The sequence below is a fragment of the Anolis carolinensis genome, chromosome 2 (assembly GCF_035594765.1).
Source record: "Anolis carolinensis isolate JA03-04 chromosome 2, rAnoCar3.1.pri, whole genome shotgun sequence".
In the NCBI taxonomy this organism is placed as follows: domain Eukaryota; kingdom Metazoa; phylum Chordata; class Lepidosauria; order Squamata; family Dactyloidae; genus Anolis; species Anolis carolinensis.
The window spans coordinates 128,530,113-128,549,589 of NC_085842.1; the positions used below are offsets into that span (position 1 = coordinate 128,530,113).

The window sequence follows — 19,477 nt, forward strand, 5'->3', positions numbered from 1 at the left end:
TGATTGTGTATGCAACAGATATCTTCAAAACATTTCTCTGCTTTCAGAAGAACCAACTTTCCTAAGAATATTATGTGCTTTCTTCTAACCGCAGAAACATTTAAAAGCCTAGCAATTTAGTGCACCCAACCATTAGCTTGCAGAGGTCAGTTATGTTAAACCAGAGCTTTCTGGGATTGTAGTGCTTTAACTATCTTTTTCTGTATCTCCCTATCATAATTGCTGCATGTTTTATGGCACTGGATGGACTTTTTCCTGCTGTAATTTTTGCATCCACCTTAACTGAGTGCATCCATAGGGTATTTCTGCTTTTTGACTTGACTTAGACCAGTGGCTCTCAACCTGTGGGTCCCCAGGGGTTTTGGTCTACAACTCCCAGAAATCCCATCCAGTTTATCAGCTATTAGGATTTCTGGGAGTTGAAGGCCAAAACATCTGGGGACCCAAAGGGTTAAAAACCACTGCCTTAGATGAACATTATCTGTAGCATACATGTATCTACCTGCTCATCTGTTTGGTTGTAATAGTAACCCACCAATGTTTTTATAACAACCATTAACAAAGACCTGAAGTTGTGATGCCCACCATCATATCAGCAGCTTTTTCATTTCTATTAAGTTTCATATCCTTCAATGTTTATCTAGGGGACAACTCCCTCTCAAAAGGCTGTAATCTATGAAATGTTATACTCAAATTTGTTAATCTTCAAATGTGTCAACCAGAGAATTTCCTCCCATGTTTTCCTGTTTTCTCCCCTCAACCTTGGGCTCAAATGGAAGTTCAGTTGGTAAGATCAGAGTTAAATGGCTGTCCTTTTAAAATATATTGCAGGGCCCTTGGCATGTCAATCATGCTTTCTGCCATGTTTTCCTGTTTGGATAGGACAAGAATCTTCATCATATAAATAATGATTATTTGGACATGAGTTAACTGGAGTTTAGAGAATATAAACACAGCTCAATTAAATGACCTTCCCACCAATAAATTTTAATTTGGTAGATTGTTCGAGGAAGGATTTGTTTTACAAGATTTAGTTCTTGTGGAAGATTTACCCGCTGCCAGAGCCTTCTGCCCTGGAACAGCTGACCAAAACGTCATGCTTTACACATCCAATGTTAAGCAATTGCTTATTTTCTTCTTCTCTACCCATTGTGATTTTCCAGAAACTTAGTCCGCCTCTAGTGCTTTGCCACTGAGCTGTGCTCCACCCACAAGCACAACCCTGCTTAAATATGTTATTTTTGAAAAGACAAAGTTGCCTCCTTCCACAGGAAATACTAAATAAAATATATTACATTGTACAGTACATGCATCTAACACACCGGCTTAGATACAAAATATATTAACTTCACAAAAAACATTTCATACAGCCCCCAGGGAATATTCAGAATTGCAATAGATTAGCGTGTAGGCTTTTACAGCTTGCATTATAATCGAATTGTAACAGTGCCTTTGGAGGGCTCTAACCATAACAGTAACTGGACTTGCTAAGAAACCATCCAAAAAGAATGAGTTTGTAAGTAACTCTAATTCTCCTTTTTACAATCATTATTTGTATGTTTCTACTGTGCAACAATTATTTGCTAAAATTATAAAGGTAGAGATAAGAAAAGGGGCTTCACTGCATTCACCCCTGCCACAGAAGACGAAATGAAAGTAGAGAGAACCAGTGCTGCTCAGGTTGGGCAAAACTCTGGTCATGGCCTTGGCTCATTCTGGAATGCAGTTTTAAGTAATTTATAAGCAGTCAGTTTATGGTAAGCCATGCAAAGTAGTCTACGCTATGCGGTGTGGAGAAAGCTCATCTCCCCAATCAAAAAGCACTGCTGGCAGACTATTGTGCCAATGGCTACACATACTGTGCCCCCATAAGATGTTCTTTCACTCTTTTTAGCTATTGCCTCACCTAGTCAGCCCTAAAACAAGAGTGAGTTCTCAAGCTCCACCCCATTCACTAGATCCCACAGAGACACTGGCAAAATCCAGCTACTAACCTTACAAGCAGTAGTTACAGTTCTGCCACAGACTACTGCACTAGAGCCACATCTTCAATGCATCTTTTCCGAGTACATAGTTTCTTTTGGGTCCAGACAATGTTTCTGTACACACCTCAGATTTTGTTAATGTTAATACTGTTATCTCTTGCAAAAAGGGAGTGAAGATTCCAAGGCATTCAAAAAATTATCTACATACACTTCCAAAGGTCTTTGGGATGTTTTTTTCCTTCCAATATTGATACCTCTATTCAAGCCCATACCTCTACTTTCCAGTGTGAAAAGCTGACCAGCAGCATGAGGTAGCCTCATTCCTAATCTTTCTATAACTTTAAACCAAGAGTGGGGAACTTGTGGGAGGTGGTTGATTTCCCCCCCCCCCCCCAAAATAAACACTAGCGTCTACAACCCCACTCTCAGAATTGCTAGGGTAGCAGTGACAAAAAAACTTGAACATCTCTTTTATTAAATAGCATTGCACTTCTAGAAATGTGATCCTACATTTGAATGAGGTACAGGACTCCAGTGGAGTTGGTGGTTATGCTGGTGAGGGCTGCAAAAAATCCTGAGGGAAGCTGCATGCATGGAGTCGACAGATCTTCCAAACCTGCTACAAAACAAGTAATTTTTAAAGCAGGTAGCAACTTCCCTAGATGTTTGATTTTTCTCTGTTGGCAAAGACCACCCCCGTAGAACTTCTAAATGTTCTTCCAGCCACTACAGGAATTTCTGGTACAAATGAAACAAGTCTGGTTAGACAAGTGGCAGCTAACTTATTTACCTTGTAGTTTATTTACATACTTCCCATTAGTAGTGATGGCCTTAGTGTTGTAAGTGGACTGACAGTCTCTGTGTTATCGCAGCACCTGGTTGGGACCTCAGCCACAACAGCATCAGCCCCAAGAGACATGATCCAGGAAGAAGTCAGTGGCAGAAATTTAGAAAAGAGATAGACCCAAGTTTAAATTAGCTAGTTGGTCAATGGGGGGAATGGATTCAACACTGTGGCTGGCTTGGGAGGGGGGGGGGGGGGGTTCCAAGAGGTTAGGTATACAGAACTAAGTATGAACGACACATGCTGCCTCTTCCAGCCCACCACAAGCCTGTCAACCACACACTTTAAAAAGATGAGAGGCCCCTGGATGGGGAGAGCTCCAGCAGAGAAGAGGCAGGAAAGGATTGGCGTGGAATGGAAAGGCGGAGAGGGTGGGCAGGGAAATCAGTTTGTGGGGCTTCATTTTGCGCTGGGAGGCTTGTACGGCTCCAACAGCAGACTTGAGAAGGTGTTCACTTTATCAGCCCCTCGGACTTCGTGGGGCAAAAGGGGCAGTTTTACAATGTGAAAGTCTTCGTAGAGGTCTTCCATCTGGAGGGAGAAGGAAAGAACACAGCATCATTCAAAGGAGAACCTAACTCTCACAAACACCTTCATAGAAGCCTAGCCGAAAGAACAAAAAACTGCTTTCACTGACACATTTTGTGTCTTGTTGGTTAGAAAAAGCACTATGAGCAACCTTGAGAATGTTTTTTGAACAGCATTATTAGGGGAGGCCCTCTCATGATTCTGATCCAATAGCAGATCTAAAGTCTTAAATCAAATAAACATGTACATGTGTATTCGATCTAAGTATTGATTCCTGTGACAAGACTTCCTCTTCTACTGATCTAAAATTATTTATTAAAAATGGTGGTTGAATAAAATCAGAATCAAGCATTAAGGAAAAAAACAATTTCCAAATTAGATGGAATATATAACACGACAAATTTCAGGAAAAACAGGAAGAGAAATTTGCTTTTTGCCCCCTTCAGCTGCCCAGTTACCATGTCCAGTTTTAGATGTAAGAGCTATTGGATACTTGGAGTTTTGCACAGTAATAAGCAATTAGTCATGACACTAGGATTGGGAATGTTTTGGGAAAGGAATCTACAGGCTGAAGGCAAATATGAAATAAGAATGACCCTAACTTGATCAAAATGCGATTCAATGGAAAAGGTGGCCACAACTCAGGACATGCCACAGACCACAAGTTTAATTACTTGAAGTCAATCTCTTGGCAATTCCAATCACAAAGGGATAGCAGATCCTAAAGGGTCGTATCAGAGACCTGTTGCTTGACTTGAGTAGACAACACAGAGGTAGCTGGACCTGTGCTTTAGATTCTTTCAATTTTTTTTTACTACTCCTAAACATAAAAAACCAATAATTACGAATTACAACATTCTATGTTATCTAAAGGCTTTACATTCTCTGGTGGTTATATTCTCCCAGTTTTCTACACCCATTTAGTAAAAAGGAACCATTGGTACATCCCTTCTCACATAATAAGACACTTCTTTCAATTTAAAGACTTTTTAATTATTACATTTAACCCTGCTCCTTCCCCACAAATGGATGGTGGGAAATTAGAACTTCCTCTAATCATACCTGGTCAAGATATTTGGACTGGATTTTGTGTCGAGCCTCACACATCTTGCAGGGCTTCTCAGGGTCAGGGAAGACCAACTGATTGACTATAATGTTGTGCGTGTCGATTTTGCATTTGGCCAGCTCCTGGATGAGCCGCTCTGTTTCATACAGGGATAAGAACTCAGCAATGCAGACACAAATAAATGTGGTTTGTTCCTGAGGAGGAGAAGAAACAGGAATATTAATTTAGAGCTATAAGTGAGATCACATAGAATTGCCATCTATCTGTCTGTCTATTATTTTATTCCCTGGGTTTTACCTCCCTTTCAGAGGCAGAGAAGTGACAGAAAACAAAACTATGGGCCATATAGCAGAAATTTTTCCTCCCTCCCCCTGTTCTACAATTACCTACCACCTTTCTCTACAGGCTATTTGCTTTACAAGTGTCTCCTCTATCTGAAGAATGGGAAAATTTATTGTGGAAGAAATACGGAGATGTATAGGAGGCTGAGAAACTGTACATGATGTGTACATGCTTCACAATTGTCCCTGTACCCCCTCGTTTAAGAGATTGGCTGAAAAATTAATAGTATGGGACTGTCTCAGGACATGAGAGAAGCCTCTCGGCGTCCCCCGGGCAACGTCTCTGTAGACAGCCAATTCTCTCACACCAGAAGCAACTTGCAGTATGTTCTCAAGTCGCATCTGACACGATAAAAAAACAAAAAACAAAAAAAACTGCCTCATCACTAGAGGTGCAGAGAATGAGGCGCTCAACCTAGACCCGTGGCTACTCTGCCTGGCATCTTAAATCAGAGATAAAGCAAAGCACCTAGGCAGCTTCCAGACCCCATAAGAGCCCTCTCATTTTATTTGCAGGAAGGAAAGGGAAGAAAAAAAGAGGTAGGATCAGGAATAGATCAGAGATAAAGCAAAGCACCTAGGCAGCTTCCAGACCCCATAAGAGCCCTCTCATTTTATTTGCAGGAGGAAATGGGAGAAAAAAAGAGATAGGATCAGGAATAGATGGCCTAAATACCTTAAAGGCACCACATTCCACCTTGGAAGCTAAGTGATGTCATTCCTGATTAGTACTTGGATAGCAGACCACCAATGAAAAAAAGGTGCTGTAGGCTATTTTTCAGAAGACAGAACTAGAAAAACCACCAATGAAAAAGCCCTATGAAATTCATGGAGTAGTGCTAAGTGGACAGGTGAACTGAAGATACAGTAGAGTCTCGCTTATCCAAGCTCCTCTTATCCAAGGTTCTGTATTATCCAATGCAGTTTGCCTTTTAATAGTCAATGTTTTTGTAGTCAATTTTTCAATAAATTGTGAAATTTTGGTGCTAAATTCATAAGTACAGTAATTATTACATAACATTATCGTGTACTGAACTGCTTTTTCTATCCATTTGTTGTAAAGCATGATGTTTTGGTGCTTAATTTGTAAAATCATAACATAATTTGACATGTAATAGGCTTTTCCTTAATCCCTCCTTATTATCCAACATTTTCACTTATCCAATGTTCTGCCGGCCTGTTTATGTTGGATAAGTGAGACTCTACTGTGCATAAAAACACATGGCCTGAAGTTATGTATGAAACTATCTTTTTCTTCCAGCCGTGCAGATTTCATTTTAAGGGTGAACAGGAGTTTAGACTCCCAAGAACAAAATCTAAAGACTTATTTTGTCATCTGAGGTAATTAATCAATCACTATAGGTAATTAGGCAATGGACTGCTTGTATAGTCAGATTACTTAGCTCTGCTCATTTCAGATGGATTCACTTAATGCTGATTTCTAATTCATATAAATCAGAGTTTTGCGATTTTTAAAATAACTATTCCCAGAATTGCCCAGCACTGACCAAGCTGATTGGAGGATTCTGGGTGCTGTACTGCAAAAAAAAGTAACCAACCAGAGCTCTCATATGAATATAGTGCTTTATCGACGAGACAGACATTAGACACCAACCCACTAATAAAATACAGATTTTGCAGCCCTCATCATGCAAGACCTTATGACCACATATATTGTGGAGGAAGATTTGACGGCATACCTCCTTTCCTTTAAAGACCTTTCTATCTTTACGAGGAAAAAATCCAAATAATTAACTAGCCAGGTCACAATCTCATATATGCAGGTGTAGCTGACAAACCTCTTTCAGAATAAAGAACACTTCTATTAAAAGATAGTTCACAAACTAGAAGCAAAATATTAAGTTCCAGCAGAGCTTTCCTACATAAGATAAATGCCTTTGTTGCAACAGCATGGTGGCCTATACTGCTTTTCTTTCCCATACCTCCATGGGAAATATTTGCTAAAACAGTGGTCTGGAGATGCATTTCAGATTATAGAAGAGAAAGAGGGTACTATTTCCAAGGAAGGAATATTCATGAAAATTAAAACAGTTTCTAGCATTTTCCAAAGACAAGCATAACAGACTACTGAGCCTTTTGAAGTTGATTGGTTTTTCAGGTGGCTCATTATATCTGATGCACTGCTTCAAGCAGGGCCAGGAGGCATGCAATCCTAATGTCCTGCTCCTTTACCTTGCAAATGTCAGCTCCCACAGGAGCCTTAGAGCACTTTGGTTAGAAAAGAATGTGCATAAACCAGTACGGTTGCCTTGGGTGTGCATCAGATTTTACAATCAGAGATTCAAAGACTGCCCAAATGTCTTTTCCTTGTGTTTCATGCCATTATAAGTTGTAAGCCTGAGGACAGGGAATTGGAAAATTAGCATTCTATAAGGTGCTTTGGAAGACTGTTTGAATAAAGGGCAGGGTATAAATTCTTTAAATACATAAAGATCTCTTCTTAAGAGCATGGAGGCAAGTTTGGCAGGCCCAGAGGAAAGTGTAGCTCACGGGGATCCACCACATGACACATTTTTCAGAACTAGCTTATTTCCCCAAAATAAGCCCTGGGTCTAACTCCCAGTGGAATACTCAGGGGCTTCCAAGAACACCAATTCATATTTTGGACCAAAGATTTGGGATGGAGGGGCATTCCTTTTGAAGGCTGCCAAATCTATCTTGAGGATCACACCCCACATATAGCTTGTGTGATTCCGCCCCATCTCATAAGGATCTTGACCTAGTCCCTAACAATCTAAAGCCATCAATGTTGGTTTATAAGTTATATTGAGTTATTTGATTTCATGCTTTGCTTTTCTTATTGTTTATTTGTTTATTGGCATTGAATGTTTGCCACTTTTGTTATTTCTGTAAACTGCCCTGAATCCCTACGGGGAAAGAGGAAAGGTTATAAATAAATCTTTATTATTATTATCATATTCATTTTAGGTCTCATTTCTTCTGAAGCATAACAGCCTCATTTTTATTGGAGGATTTTGTCTGCAGCTAGACTGCTACTACAGTTTGAGAGGTCAGGTAAAGCACTCAAATAAATACGTAATGCGTTTATGAATTAAACCTTAAAAACAGTATTTACTTGCAAACATCTACTGTCTCCCCCTACTGTCACAAATCTATTTTACACCACTGCTGTTTAAAGTGGTAGTTCCTAGACCGGTCCCAGTCCCTGGCAAGTACCGTATTTTTCGCTTTATAAGACGCACTTTTCCCCCCCTCAAAATAGAGGGGAAAAGTCAGTGTGTCTTATAAACGCAATATGACCTCAAGTGGGCGGAGCTAGAGGGGAACAGAACAGCAGGTCCGCAATGCCGCCGCGCCTCACGAACACTACAGAAGGAGAAGAGGAGGAGGAAGAGGAAGAAGAAGAGGAGGAGGAGGAAGAGGAGGAGCAGGGGGACAGATCTCCATTTGGGGAGCTCCCTTGTCCTCCTTACCCAGGCAACACGGAGCCGTCAGGGCCCCCCGCTGGTTACCTGACACCCACCAAAGAGGGGGGCGCCGAGGAGGTGCCAAACGGGACAGCTGGGCTTCGCCCTTCCTCCTCTTCCTCTTCCTCCCCAGACAATGCCTTCCTGGGAAGCCCCAAGCCACCTTTGTTGCCTCCAGACCTGAGCCTCTTCGCAGTGGAGCCCCAAACACCCGGGGGTCTTTCTCCCACCCTCCAAGGCTTTTTAGACAGCCCCGTCAGCTTCTCCGTGGAAGACCTGGACTTTTTCACCAGCACCCTCGATCTGCCGCAGTTGGACTTCCAGTAAATAGAGCAACCCTCGTCCTTTTTCTCTTCCTTCCTGACCTGCCTTGGGTTTCTAGGGGCCCCTGTGAATGGCATAGACACGCAGACAAAAGCACAGACATCCGCTCTCCCTCAAACCATCTCAATCCTGAATGATTTCTCACCCTCTTCTAACCATCTGTGGAATGTCCAGGGTGAGAGAAAGAACGCTTGTCTGCAGGTGTGAATGTTGCAGTTGGCCACCTTGATTAGTATTGAATCGCCTCAGCTTCAACGTCTGGCTGCTTACTGCCTGGGGGAATCTTTTGTTGGGAGGTGTTAGCTGACCCTTGTTGATTCATGTCTGGAATTCCTCTGTTTTCTGAGTGTTGTTCTTTTTTTACTGTCCTATTTTGGAGTTTTTTTTAAAAAAATACTTGTAACCAGATTTTGTTCATTTTCATAATTTCCTCCCTTTTTGTTGAAATTGTCCACATGCTTGTGGATGTTTTTTTTTTAAAAAAAACCCCTCTAAACTCAGGACAGCAAACAGGAATTCCTGACATGAATCAATCAGGGGCAGCTAACACCTCCCAACAAAGGATTCCCCCAGGCAGGAAACGGCCAGGTGGTGAAGCTGAAAGGCTATTCAGTGCTAATCAAGATGGCCAATTGCAACATTCACACTTCCCTCAGGCAGACAAGAGTTCTTTCTCCCACTCTGGACATTATTCCAGGCAAATTTTGGAAAAAAATATGTTTTTTTTTTAAGTGAATCTGTCAGGAAGCTTATTAACAAGAGGTCTAGATTGTTGACTGTCAACAGTGCTGTTGACTGTTTGGTAATGTCTACATATTACATGTTATTTTATTAAAATGTTCTAGGTCATCTTTTAGTTCAAATTATTTTTCCCCATTTTCCTCCTCTGAAAACTAGGTGCGTCTTATCATCAGGTGCGTCTTATAAAGCAAAAAATACGGTATCTATAAAATAAACAATTGTAACATATACAACATATACAAATATGGTATCAACCCTGGGCACATTGGAGGAACATCAGACAGTCAGAGAAACAATGACCTACACTTTTAGATAGAGATTTTCTTTTTAAAAATTGTGATGCTGTAAAGTACAGTAGAGCTCACTTATCCAAGCCTCTGGATAATCCAAGCCATTTTTGTAGTCAATGTTTTCAATATATCATGATATTTTGCTGCTAAATTCGTAAATACAGTAATTACAACATAACATTACTGTGTATTGAACTACTTTTTCTGTCAAATTTGTTGTATAACATGAAGTTTTGGTGCTTAATTTGTAAAATCATAACCTAATTTGATGTTTAATAGGCTTTTCCTTAATCCCTCCTTATTATCCAAGATATTCGCTTATCCAAGTTTCTGCCAGCCCGTTTAGCTTGGATAAGTGAGACTCTACTGTACCATGCATGGTGTAGTAGTTTGACCACTAAATAACAACTCTAGATATTAGGGTTTGAATCCCCTTCTCAGCTGTGGAAAAATGAATAGGTGATCTTAGGCAAGTCACATACTCTCAGCTTCAGAATAAGGCAAAGGCAATGCCCACCTCAAAATATTTTTTCCCTATAATAGGTTCATCCTAGGATCGCCATAAATCAGAAACAATACCACAGCATACAGCAATACATATTAATACAAGTAAAGGTTTTTAAAGCAGTTATTTTTTAGAATTTGGGTGAAACATTGCTGCTGTTTAGTTAAGCAAAAACAGTTGTTACATAGGAGGGGACAAACCACAATACCAGGGCTTCACTAAGCACAAGATTTCCTCTAATTTGGGTTCTAACTTTGCTAGTTGGTGCTCAGTCCTGTGTAAATTCCCTGCATTATGATACATACAGACATACAGTAACAGATGCAGGGTTCTCAATGGGCTGTACCAGCAGAAGCCTCCCATAGAGGAAAGGCTATTGACATATCATGTTTTAGAAGCTCATTTAAGGGACTTGTGCAAAAGTAAACAAAAAAGATAGAAATATAGCAACCTTACATTTAGCTGACACTCAACCTGATGAAATTACATGATTGTGAAACATTTTTCCAATTTATACTGTGGTGCCATACAACATGAGTCCACCTTCACCTAAACCAGTGGTTCCCAAACCTATTTGGCCTACCACCCCCTTTCCAGAAAAAATATTACTCAGCGCTCCTTGGAAAGGGGGATTGGCTTAGAGGGGTGGGTGTGGCTCCTGCTCAAGAGGGCAGGGCTGAGCTTCTCCCCTAGTCCAAGATGCAGGGCTGGGAGGCGGAGGTGGGCGGGGCCACAAATGGGCCGCCAGGACTGGGATGGGTGGAGTTACGAGCTCTGAGGCAGGGTTGAGCTTCTATCCCTGTCCTGCGGTGCCTGCCAGGACACAGGGGGAAGGGCTAGAGGAGGGGGCGGGGCCTCTTCCCAAGTGCCTGATGAGGCTGAACCTCTATACCCTGCCCCCATGTTCTAACAAGCGCCTCAGGGGAAGTATACAGAGGCTCAGCCCTGTCTCGCGCTCTTGGGAAGAGGCCCCGTCCCTGCCCCTAGCCCCACCCTTTAGCTTTAAAAGGCCTCTCAGGAGTGGTATAGAGGTACAGCCCTGTCTCGGGCTCTTGGGAAGAAGCCATGCCCACTCCTCTAGCTCCGCCCCTTGTCCTAACAGGCGCCTCAGGTGCTCAGCCCTGTCTCCGGCACTTGGAAAGAGGCCCCGCCCTTCCCCTGGCCCCACCCCCATGTCCTAAAAGGTGCCATCACCGCCCCCCTGGATCACTGCAGCGCCCACCAGGGGGTGGTAGTGCCCACTTTGGGAATCACTGACCTAAACCTTCCTACTTGGCAGTATACTTGCCGGGTCTTTGAACTGCTCACTGACTGAGCGGATGACAGGAAGGGTCTCCTCCAGCTTGGATGCCAGCTGGTCAGCATTCATGTCTCCCAGGCCAAGCATGTTACACATCTAGCAAAGAAGAAAAAATATGGATTCACAATGACGTCCATTTTCCATCAGAAAGAATATCACAATTATAGGTTTTATACAACACTGCAGGTGAAAGAGCCTAGGTAAGAGCCTGAAAGTGACAAAGGATGAAGCTTTTTTTAAAAAAGACAACACGGATTTTTAACACGGAAACTCTTGTTGTTTGCTCTCCTCCCCTTTTACCTGGGATATGAAGGGACTGATCTGATTCTTAATCTGCATTAGGCGGCCCAGTCCCCTTTCCACGATGGTGGGAAAGTTGAGTAGCCTGAGCGTGTGCCCAGTGGGTGCTGTGTCAAACACCACCACAGAAAAATTCATTCCTTTCACCAACCTATACAGGCCAAAGAGAAAAAGGAAAAACACACAATCAACAGCCTCAGCAATCTGATAAACAAAGAAGGGTCTACCTATGCCTATGATTCCTAACAGTACAGCCACCTATGGAGCTCCATCTGCAACTCTTCATCTTACAAAGAAAATGTTTTAGGAAAGGATTCTCAAGAGTGTAAAACAGAAATTGTTTATGGCATAACCTTGTTTTTTGTGTGCCCTCAATTCATGTCCAACATGGCAAACTTAAGGTAAATCTACTATGGGGATTTCTTGGCAGGTTTTGTTCAGAGGGCTTTTGCCTTTGCTTTCCTCCGAGTCTGAGAGAAGGTGACATACCCAAGAAAACCTAGTGGCTGGGTAGTGTTTCAAGTCCTGGTCTCCAAAGTCATCATCCAATGCATGAATCACTACACTTTTTACTATTTGTGTATTATAAATGAAGTAATACTGCACTCAGTAAAGATCACATCCCATTCTTAAGTTTTTCTCTACTTCTCTACATATAGCTGCTATGTTGGATGAGTGCTAGTGGTGTCTTAGGTCTGTGAGGAAAAATCTATGTGGAATTCAAATTGTACACAAGACAATCTATATTGTGAATCTATCAAAGCAAATTGGATAGGTTAAGAGGACCATGATAAGCCATGTTTAAATATCCGATATAATGTCATATTGAGGAAGGAGCAAGCCTGTTTTCTGCTGATCCAGAAACTAGGGCCTCTTCTACAATGCCATATAATTCAGATTATCAAAGCAGATAATCTGCATTATCTTCTTTGAACTGGCTTATATGAGTCTACACTGCCATATAATCCAGTTCAAAGCAGATAGTTTGGATTTTATATGACAGTGTAGAGGGGACCTAGGTATGATACAGAATGGGGGACGCCTGGCTTGACAGCAGTGTGTGCGAAAAAGATCTTGGAGTCCTCGTGGACAACAAGTTAAACATGAGCCTACAATGTGATGCGGCAGCTAAAAAAGCCAATGGGATTTTGGCCTGCATCAATAGGGGAATAACGTCTAGATCCAGGGAAGTCATGCTCCCCCTCTATTCTGCCTTGGTCAGACCACACCTGGAATACTGTGTCCAGTTTTGGGCACCGCAGATGAAGGGAGATGCTGACAAGCTGGAAAGCGTCCAGAGGAGGGCAACTAAAATGATTAAGGGTCTGGAGAACAAGCCCTATGAGGAGAGGCTTAAAGAGCTGGGCATGTTTAGCCTGCAGAAGAGAAGGCTGAGAGGAGACATGATAGCCATGTACAAATATGTGAGGGGAAGTCATAGGGAGGAGGGAGCAAGCTTATTTTCTGCTGCCCTGCAGACTAGGACACGGAACAATGGCTTCAAACTACTGGAAAGGAGATTCCACCTGAACATCAGGAAGAACTTCCTCACTGTGAGGGCTGTTCGGCAGTGGAACTCTCTCCCCCGGGCCGTGGTGGAGGCTCCTTCTTTGGAGGCTTTTAAGCAGAGGCTGGATGGCCATCTGTCGGGGGTGCTTTGAATGCGATTTCCTGCTTCTTAGCGGGGGGTTGGACTAGATGGCCCTTGAGGTCTCTTCCAACTCTACTATTCTATGATTCTAGGTCATGGAGTAATGGATTCGAACCACAGGAAAAAGGATTCCATATAAGCATTAGAGAAAATTCCTGATGGTAAGAGTGTTTGATATTGGTACATGCTGCCTCAAGAGTATGGTGGAGTTTGTTGGAAATAGCAACCTTCTGCAAGCCTCCTATATTAGTTTTTTTTGTTTTATATATATAATTGAGATTGCTTTCTATATTGTATATTGGTATGCAGTTTTTCCCTTTATGTTGTTTGAGATTGTAGGAGGGACTAGAGACCATTTGACTAGATCTGGGACTCTTCAGACTGAGACTCCATTTTGGAAGCCGTTTTTACCTCAGTCAGTCAGTACATTTTACCTCAGAAGCAGTACAGTATAGAAGTCAGTCAGTGTCAGCATGCTGCAGTGTATAGTTAATCTTTATTGAGTCAATGTTCAGTAATATCTTAGACTTTTTTTCGGGTCAGGAGCAACTTGACTCGCTTCTGGAGTGAGAGAATTGGCCGTCTGTAAGGACATTGCCCAGGGGATACCTGGACGTTTTTGAGGTTTTTACCATCCTTGTGGAAGGCTTCTCTCATGTCCCCGTATGGAGCTGGAGCCCATCCGCACTCTCCCCAGGTGGGATTCGAACCTGGCAGCTTTCAGGTCAGCAACCCAACCTTCAAGTCACTTAGTCCACTACGCCATCTGGGGGCTCCATATATTAGACTGAAGAGAATGTTACTCTGTATGCAACACAGAAGAGGCTAAAACAGAATGCTTTAGAGAACTTATTGTTTAAACTTTGAACCAACAAGCAATGTACCTGTATGCTGAATACATGGTGTTTTGTAAGTAAATCAGCTATGTTAACCTTTAACGAAGACTACTTAGGTTTTGGTCTCTTGAACGCATGATGTAAAACCAATATATTTTATGGGAGAGTAGATGTTTCTTTTGGACAATTGAAATAACACTTCTGAAGATCTGTTATCTATTTTATGCAGTGGCATAGCTTTGTTTCTAACAGTTCAAAGAGAAAACCAAGGATATCAGTCTAACAGCTGAGAAATCTAAATTGTCTTGCATGAATACTAGTGGATATTTATCACTAAAGAGAAGATTGACTCAAGCAAGTTTTTAACTCTTTTCAGGAATATCATACTTTACAAAAGGTTATATTATTCCAAATAGTATGAATGCCAATTGATCTCCAAAATGGGTCACACTTCCAAATGGCTATGGAGATTCTGGTTTTCCAAAAGGTTATATTTCTAAAAAGTCATGCCTTCCCAAAATTCTCTTTTCCTGGAGGTTTTTAAATGGAAGCTGAATGGCCATCTATCAGGAGTGTTTTGATTATGTATTCCTCCAGGACAACATGGGGTTGAATGGTGCCTGTGTCTCTTCCAACTCTATCATTCTAAATGCTAACTCATCCAGTGTATGTGAAATGCAGACCTCACACAATTATGAGAGATGTGGACTTGTACAAAACCTGCATCTACCATTCTGGGATATACTTACAGAAAGCAATTTTTCATCTCTGCTAACTTAGTTTTCCACAGTGAAGACACTTGTACTTGGCTTTCTGTTCCCCAAACCAAACAAGCCGGGGGGTGGGGGTGGCACCACAGATCACTGTTCTTCTCACCTCATTACTTCAGCATAGCTCATGGCTTCATCAATCCCAGGAAAGGCACTCATTGCCTCTTGCATCATCTTCTTGCCCATGCTCAGCATGTTATCCTCTTCAAAGAACTCATCAGGAAGTTCAGCCACACCTAGGCTGGGATCAATCTCCTAAGGAACAATTACAGCCACAGGATTTTTATAGTAAGAGGGAGGAATCAAAATTTTGGCTTTGTAAAAAAATATAAAGAATTCCTTGAACTTGGTTTCTTGGTGATCTGAGTTTGACTTTAAAAATCAGCATCTTTAAAACACAAAAACTTTGTAATCTCTCAAAAAGTTACCAGAAAAGTGACTGACACCATGCATAGAATTATTCACATAATTTCCCATAAGCATTTTTATACATTTATCAAGAGAAGTTGGGGAGAAGATCAGATCAGTGCAATCTCTATCTAGTCCCAGATCCTTCAGGTAATACATAGTCTGTCACCTGACTAGAAAATTACCAGTATATGGACTAATGTGAGTAAGCTTGTGTTTTCTAATTTAAAAAACACAGAAAAATAATTTAACTGACATTCATATCTAAATTGTAATTATTTTAGTGAACAAGAGTTTGCAGTTTACAAGCATAGCTATGTTCCTAGCCAGTACAGCAAGTTTTAAAAACATTAAAAGAGTTAAGCCGAATCAGACTAAACATCTGTCTAGTCCAGCATTCTCTTTAGAGTGGCCAACAATATGCCTATGGGAAACCCATAGGTAGAAAGAAAGGTGCCATCACACCCATACATGTGCATTTTAGAGACACAGTGCCATGGTACTGGAAATATTAGCCATCCTGATTAGCTGAACATTTTATTTAGTTCCCATTAAATATCCAATGCCCTTTTAAAACTGTGAGTGACTGTCACCATCTCTACGTTACATGCTCTATGAAGATGTCATCTGTCCTGAGTCTCACAATGTTTAAATTAATTTTATGGCACTGGCTCTAGCATTTTAAGAGGAAATAATTTCTCCCATATAGCTTTATCTACTTCATGAGTAGGGTTTCCCGCACCTCTAAGGTGTACTGGGCCTTCAGTGTTGGACTATTAAACCGGGGACCAGTGTTTGAATTGCAGCTCAGCCATGGAAATCCATCATGTGACCTTGGGTCTGTAACACTCTCTCAGCCTCAAAGGGAGGCAAAATCAAACCCCACTGTGAACAAATCTTGCCAAGAAAACCCTATGATAGATTACTTAGGGTTGCTATAAATCAGAAACAGGTTGAAAGCACACAACCCTTTTCCTACATTAAAACAGCCCAAGCACTACTAGCCTTTCCTCATAGACAGCTTCAACTAATTTAGGTTAATGTTACGGTATCTGTGTTTTTCTTCTTTCTGGTCCACAGTCTTAACTCACTAAAGGACATTCACACAGCCCAAGATTACATCCAATGTTAAGTCTGTGCCATGATATCCTTTGTCCTAGAGAAATAGCAGCAGTCCTGGGACAGGGTTCGTATATAGACTTTTGGTAATAAGAATTTTTCTCTTTACAGACTCCTCTATTAATTTGAGTACCTTGTCTTAGACATCAGGTTGTGATGGAGGAAATACAACTTTATATTTCCTCCATCCCAAGTCTGTAAGTGAGTAGTAATGTGAGTTGGGGACAGCAACTATAATTCAGGTTTCCAGCCTTTTAAGACACTATCACTGCTCCTTAAATCCACTCATTTACTTTGCTGAAGCAGTTCCTATCTAATCTCCTTCTTCTTAACCTCACATCCCCTGCATTAATCTCATTAGACCAAAAGGAGCTATTTTTTAATATAGTGCCTGGGTATTTAAGAAGCTATATTGAATACTTCTTATCTGACAAACTTTTCTTCACTTCATTTGTATCTGTCAGGCTGCTGTTAAGACTCAAGTTTGAAGATAGGTACCGCCAACCTTATTTCAGGTCCTGTACAGAAGGACTGAAGCACAATTTTTTACACAAAAATAATTGTTTTGCTTGCCTGGTTCCCTCAGAGGCACACTCACCATGGCAAAAAGGTTGTCATAGCCCTTAACTTTGGTGGGAACCTTGGAAAATTTCTGATCAAAAGCATCTGAGATGTTATGAGCAGGATCAGTGGAAATGATGAGGACGCTCTCCCGCACTTTGGACAACTGCACAGCCAAGCTGCAGCTGGATCCACAAAATGAAACAAGGCGTAATTACTGATATGGTACAGAGAAAAAAACAACCATACAAAACCTGCATCGATCCTTCTATTGTCACAGTATTACCAAGACAGTTTTGATCTATCCACTTTTAATCATGATTTCCAACACGGTTTCTTGTTTTAGGAGAAACCAGTTAGCATGGGAGATTACAGTAACTTGAGAAAATACTATATTATCCATGACTTGTCTATGTTAGTCTTTTGAATATGTTCAAAAATTATCAGGACACAAAATATTCTAGTGGCTCACACTCCCCCCACGTGAACACCAAAATTAGCCACTGCAGCCGACATGAATAGCCTAAAAAACAAACTTTAAAATGTAGTTTTCTTTAAACAGAAGTGACTGAACGAATAAACAACAACAACATTCCTTAAATCACATCAATACATTTCTTGTCATTGGAATCAGATATTCACAAATGGCTCTATTTGTCTTTATTCTCTACTAGCTTGGGTATCCTGCGGTGCCCAGGTTATTTGAAAAGGACATTGTTTGTTTTTGGATGTTAGGTAATATCAGTTTGGTCATATGTTATGCTATTTCTTTCTTGGTTCAGTATTCTCTGAATACGGGTGAATTATAACTCTCTGATGCCAAGGTCAATAACCTCAAAGTCTACCGGTATACAAAGCTGGCAGCGTTGGGTCTGTGTGCCTAGTTTGGTTCAGATTGTCAAGGTCAATCACCCCAAACCCCGCCAGTATGCAAAGTTGGCCGTATTGGGTTCTGTGTGGCAAGATAGTTCCAGGTCCATTGTTGGTGGGGTTCAGAGTGCTCTTAGAACCATACATATACCTAAAACTCCTATAAATAATGGTGAATTCCCTCAAAAGCTCTCTCTCTAGTATGTTCAGTTGTTGAGTGCCACAGAAAAGAATAGGAAAGGATTAAGGGAGAGGCACTGGGCAGGGTCATGGAAATTCCACATCAATGTAGAGAGAAAGGAACACTGGGATGTGGCGTTTGCTGTAATCTGCAATGTTCTTGGAGGGAGTGCTTTGGTGGCTCCCCAGCACTGTGGGTTAAAGCTGTTTGTGGAGGCCGGAAGCTGTTTGTGTAAGCGGACACATTCTCACTTTTATTATGTGTATAGGCAGGAGATAGAAGATGGTAACTTATTTCTATACATGGTAATATAGAAAAAAGACCTCCCTCAAAATACTGAAATTGGCTTTGTGACAATATACGTAAAATAGTTGTTTCACCCTTTAGGCCACAATCCTAAGCTCATTTACTCAGAGTCAACTAAGAGGGCTCTAGTTCAGAGTAGACATTTCTAGGCATGTACTAAACATGTGCTAAGCAGTAGCCCCTTTGAACTGCTGTACTTGCGCTGAGAGCAGGGGCTAATTTTTGGCGTTAGAAAGGTTTATCTCACCAAATTAAACACCCCAGGATTTGAAAAGGTGGAATGAAATGATATCAAGATGCTAGTACAACCCTGTAGTGCAAAGACAATTTTGTGGCATGCCTATACTGAAGAATGAACGCAATTTGACACACCTTTGCCTCCATGGCTCAATGCTATGGAATTATGGGAGCTGTAGTTTTACATGGCCTTCAGCCTTCTCTGCCCTGGAGTGCTGACGTCTCACCAAAACCGTAATTCTCACAGCATGGAGCCATGGCAGTCAAAGTGGCGTGGCACAGCATGAGTCTTAAGGGCGCCCCATGACATGCAGCAGCGGCTGGGGCCCCTGGGAGCTGAAGTCCCAACCCACGGAGGGCTCAAGGCCGGGAAGCCCCGCGGGCCTGCTAAACATCTCCTTGACCGCCGGGCCCGCCCTCTGCCTGCTGGAGCGGCGCCGGGGAGGGGGCTGACCTGCAAGTGGTCTTGCCGACGCCGCCCTTCCCGCCTACGAAGATCCACTTCAGGCTGCGCTGCTCGATAATATTGCTCAGCGTCGGCTCCAGCGGCTCCACGTCGGGCGCATCCTCGAACTCGTCCGCCTCGGCCGCCGAAGAACCAGGCGCCGAACCAGACGCCGCTGCCATCTTGGAGAGAAGTCACGTGGCCAAGCGCCGGGCTAAACCATTCGGAAGGGGAGGCCGGGCGTCAAGACGGGCGCGCCTTCACGAAGCCAAGGGAGACGCCCTCAACCCTTCCTTATGACGTGCTACGCATTGCGTCATAAAGGCACCGGCGACGCAACAAAGCACACCCCTATCGATCTGACGGCTATGGTCTCGCCTACAACGCGTCTCCTCGCAGAGGATTGGCCTCTCCCGATTG

General features: G+C 42.1%; 1 protein-coding gene across 1 annotated transcript; it reads right to left on the bottom strand.

The window, feature by feature from the left end:
- Positions 1-966: 966 nt before the first annotated feature.
- Positions 967-19,454, bottom strand: get3 (guided entry of tail-anchored proteins factor 3, ATPase). The gene is made up of 7 exons (XM_003225211.4): positions 19,067-19,454; positions 17,056-17,203; positions 15,037-15,185; positions 11,674-11,824; positions 11,362-11,469; positions 4,420-4,617; positions 967-3,360 (listed from the first exon to the last, which is right to left on the bottom strand). Exons 1-7 carry the CDS (start codon positions 19,237-19,239, stop codon positions 3,229-3,231), a joined length of 1,059 nt encoding a protein of 352 aa, XP_003225259.1. The 5' UTR covers positions 19,240-19,454; the 3' UTR covers positions 967-3,228.
- Positions 19,455-19,477: the final 23 nt, after the last annotated feature.

Coding starts and splice junctions, on each gene's coding strand:
- get3 (XM_003225211.4), bottom strand. CDS start 19,239: ATGGCAGCGGCGTCTGGTTCGGCGCCTGGTTCTTCGGCGGCCGAGGCG. Junction 15,186..17,055: donor ATGACAACCTTTTTGCCATG/GTGAGTGTGCCT, acceptor ATTGTTCCTTAG/GAGATTGATCCCAGCCTAGG. Junction 3,361..4,419: donor AGTCCAAATATCTTGACCAG/GTATGATTAGAG, acceptor TTCTCCCTCCAG/ATGGAAGACCTCTACGAAGA.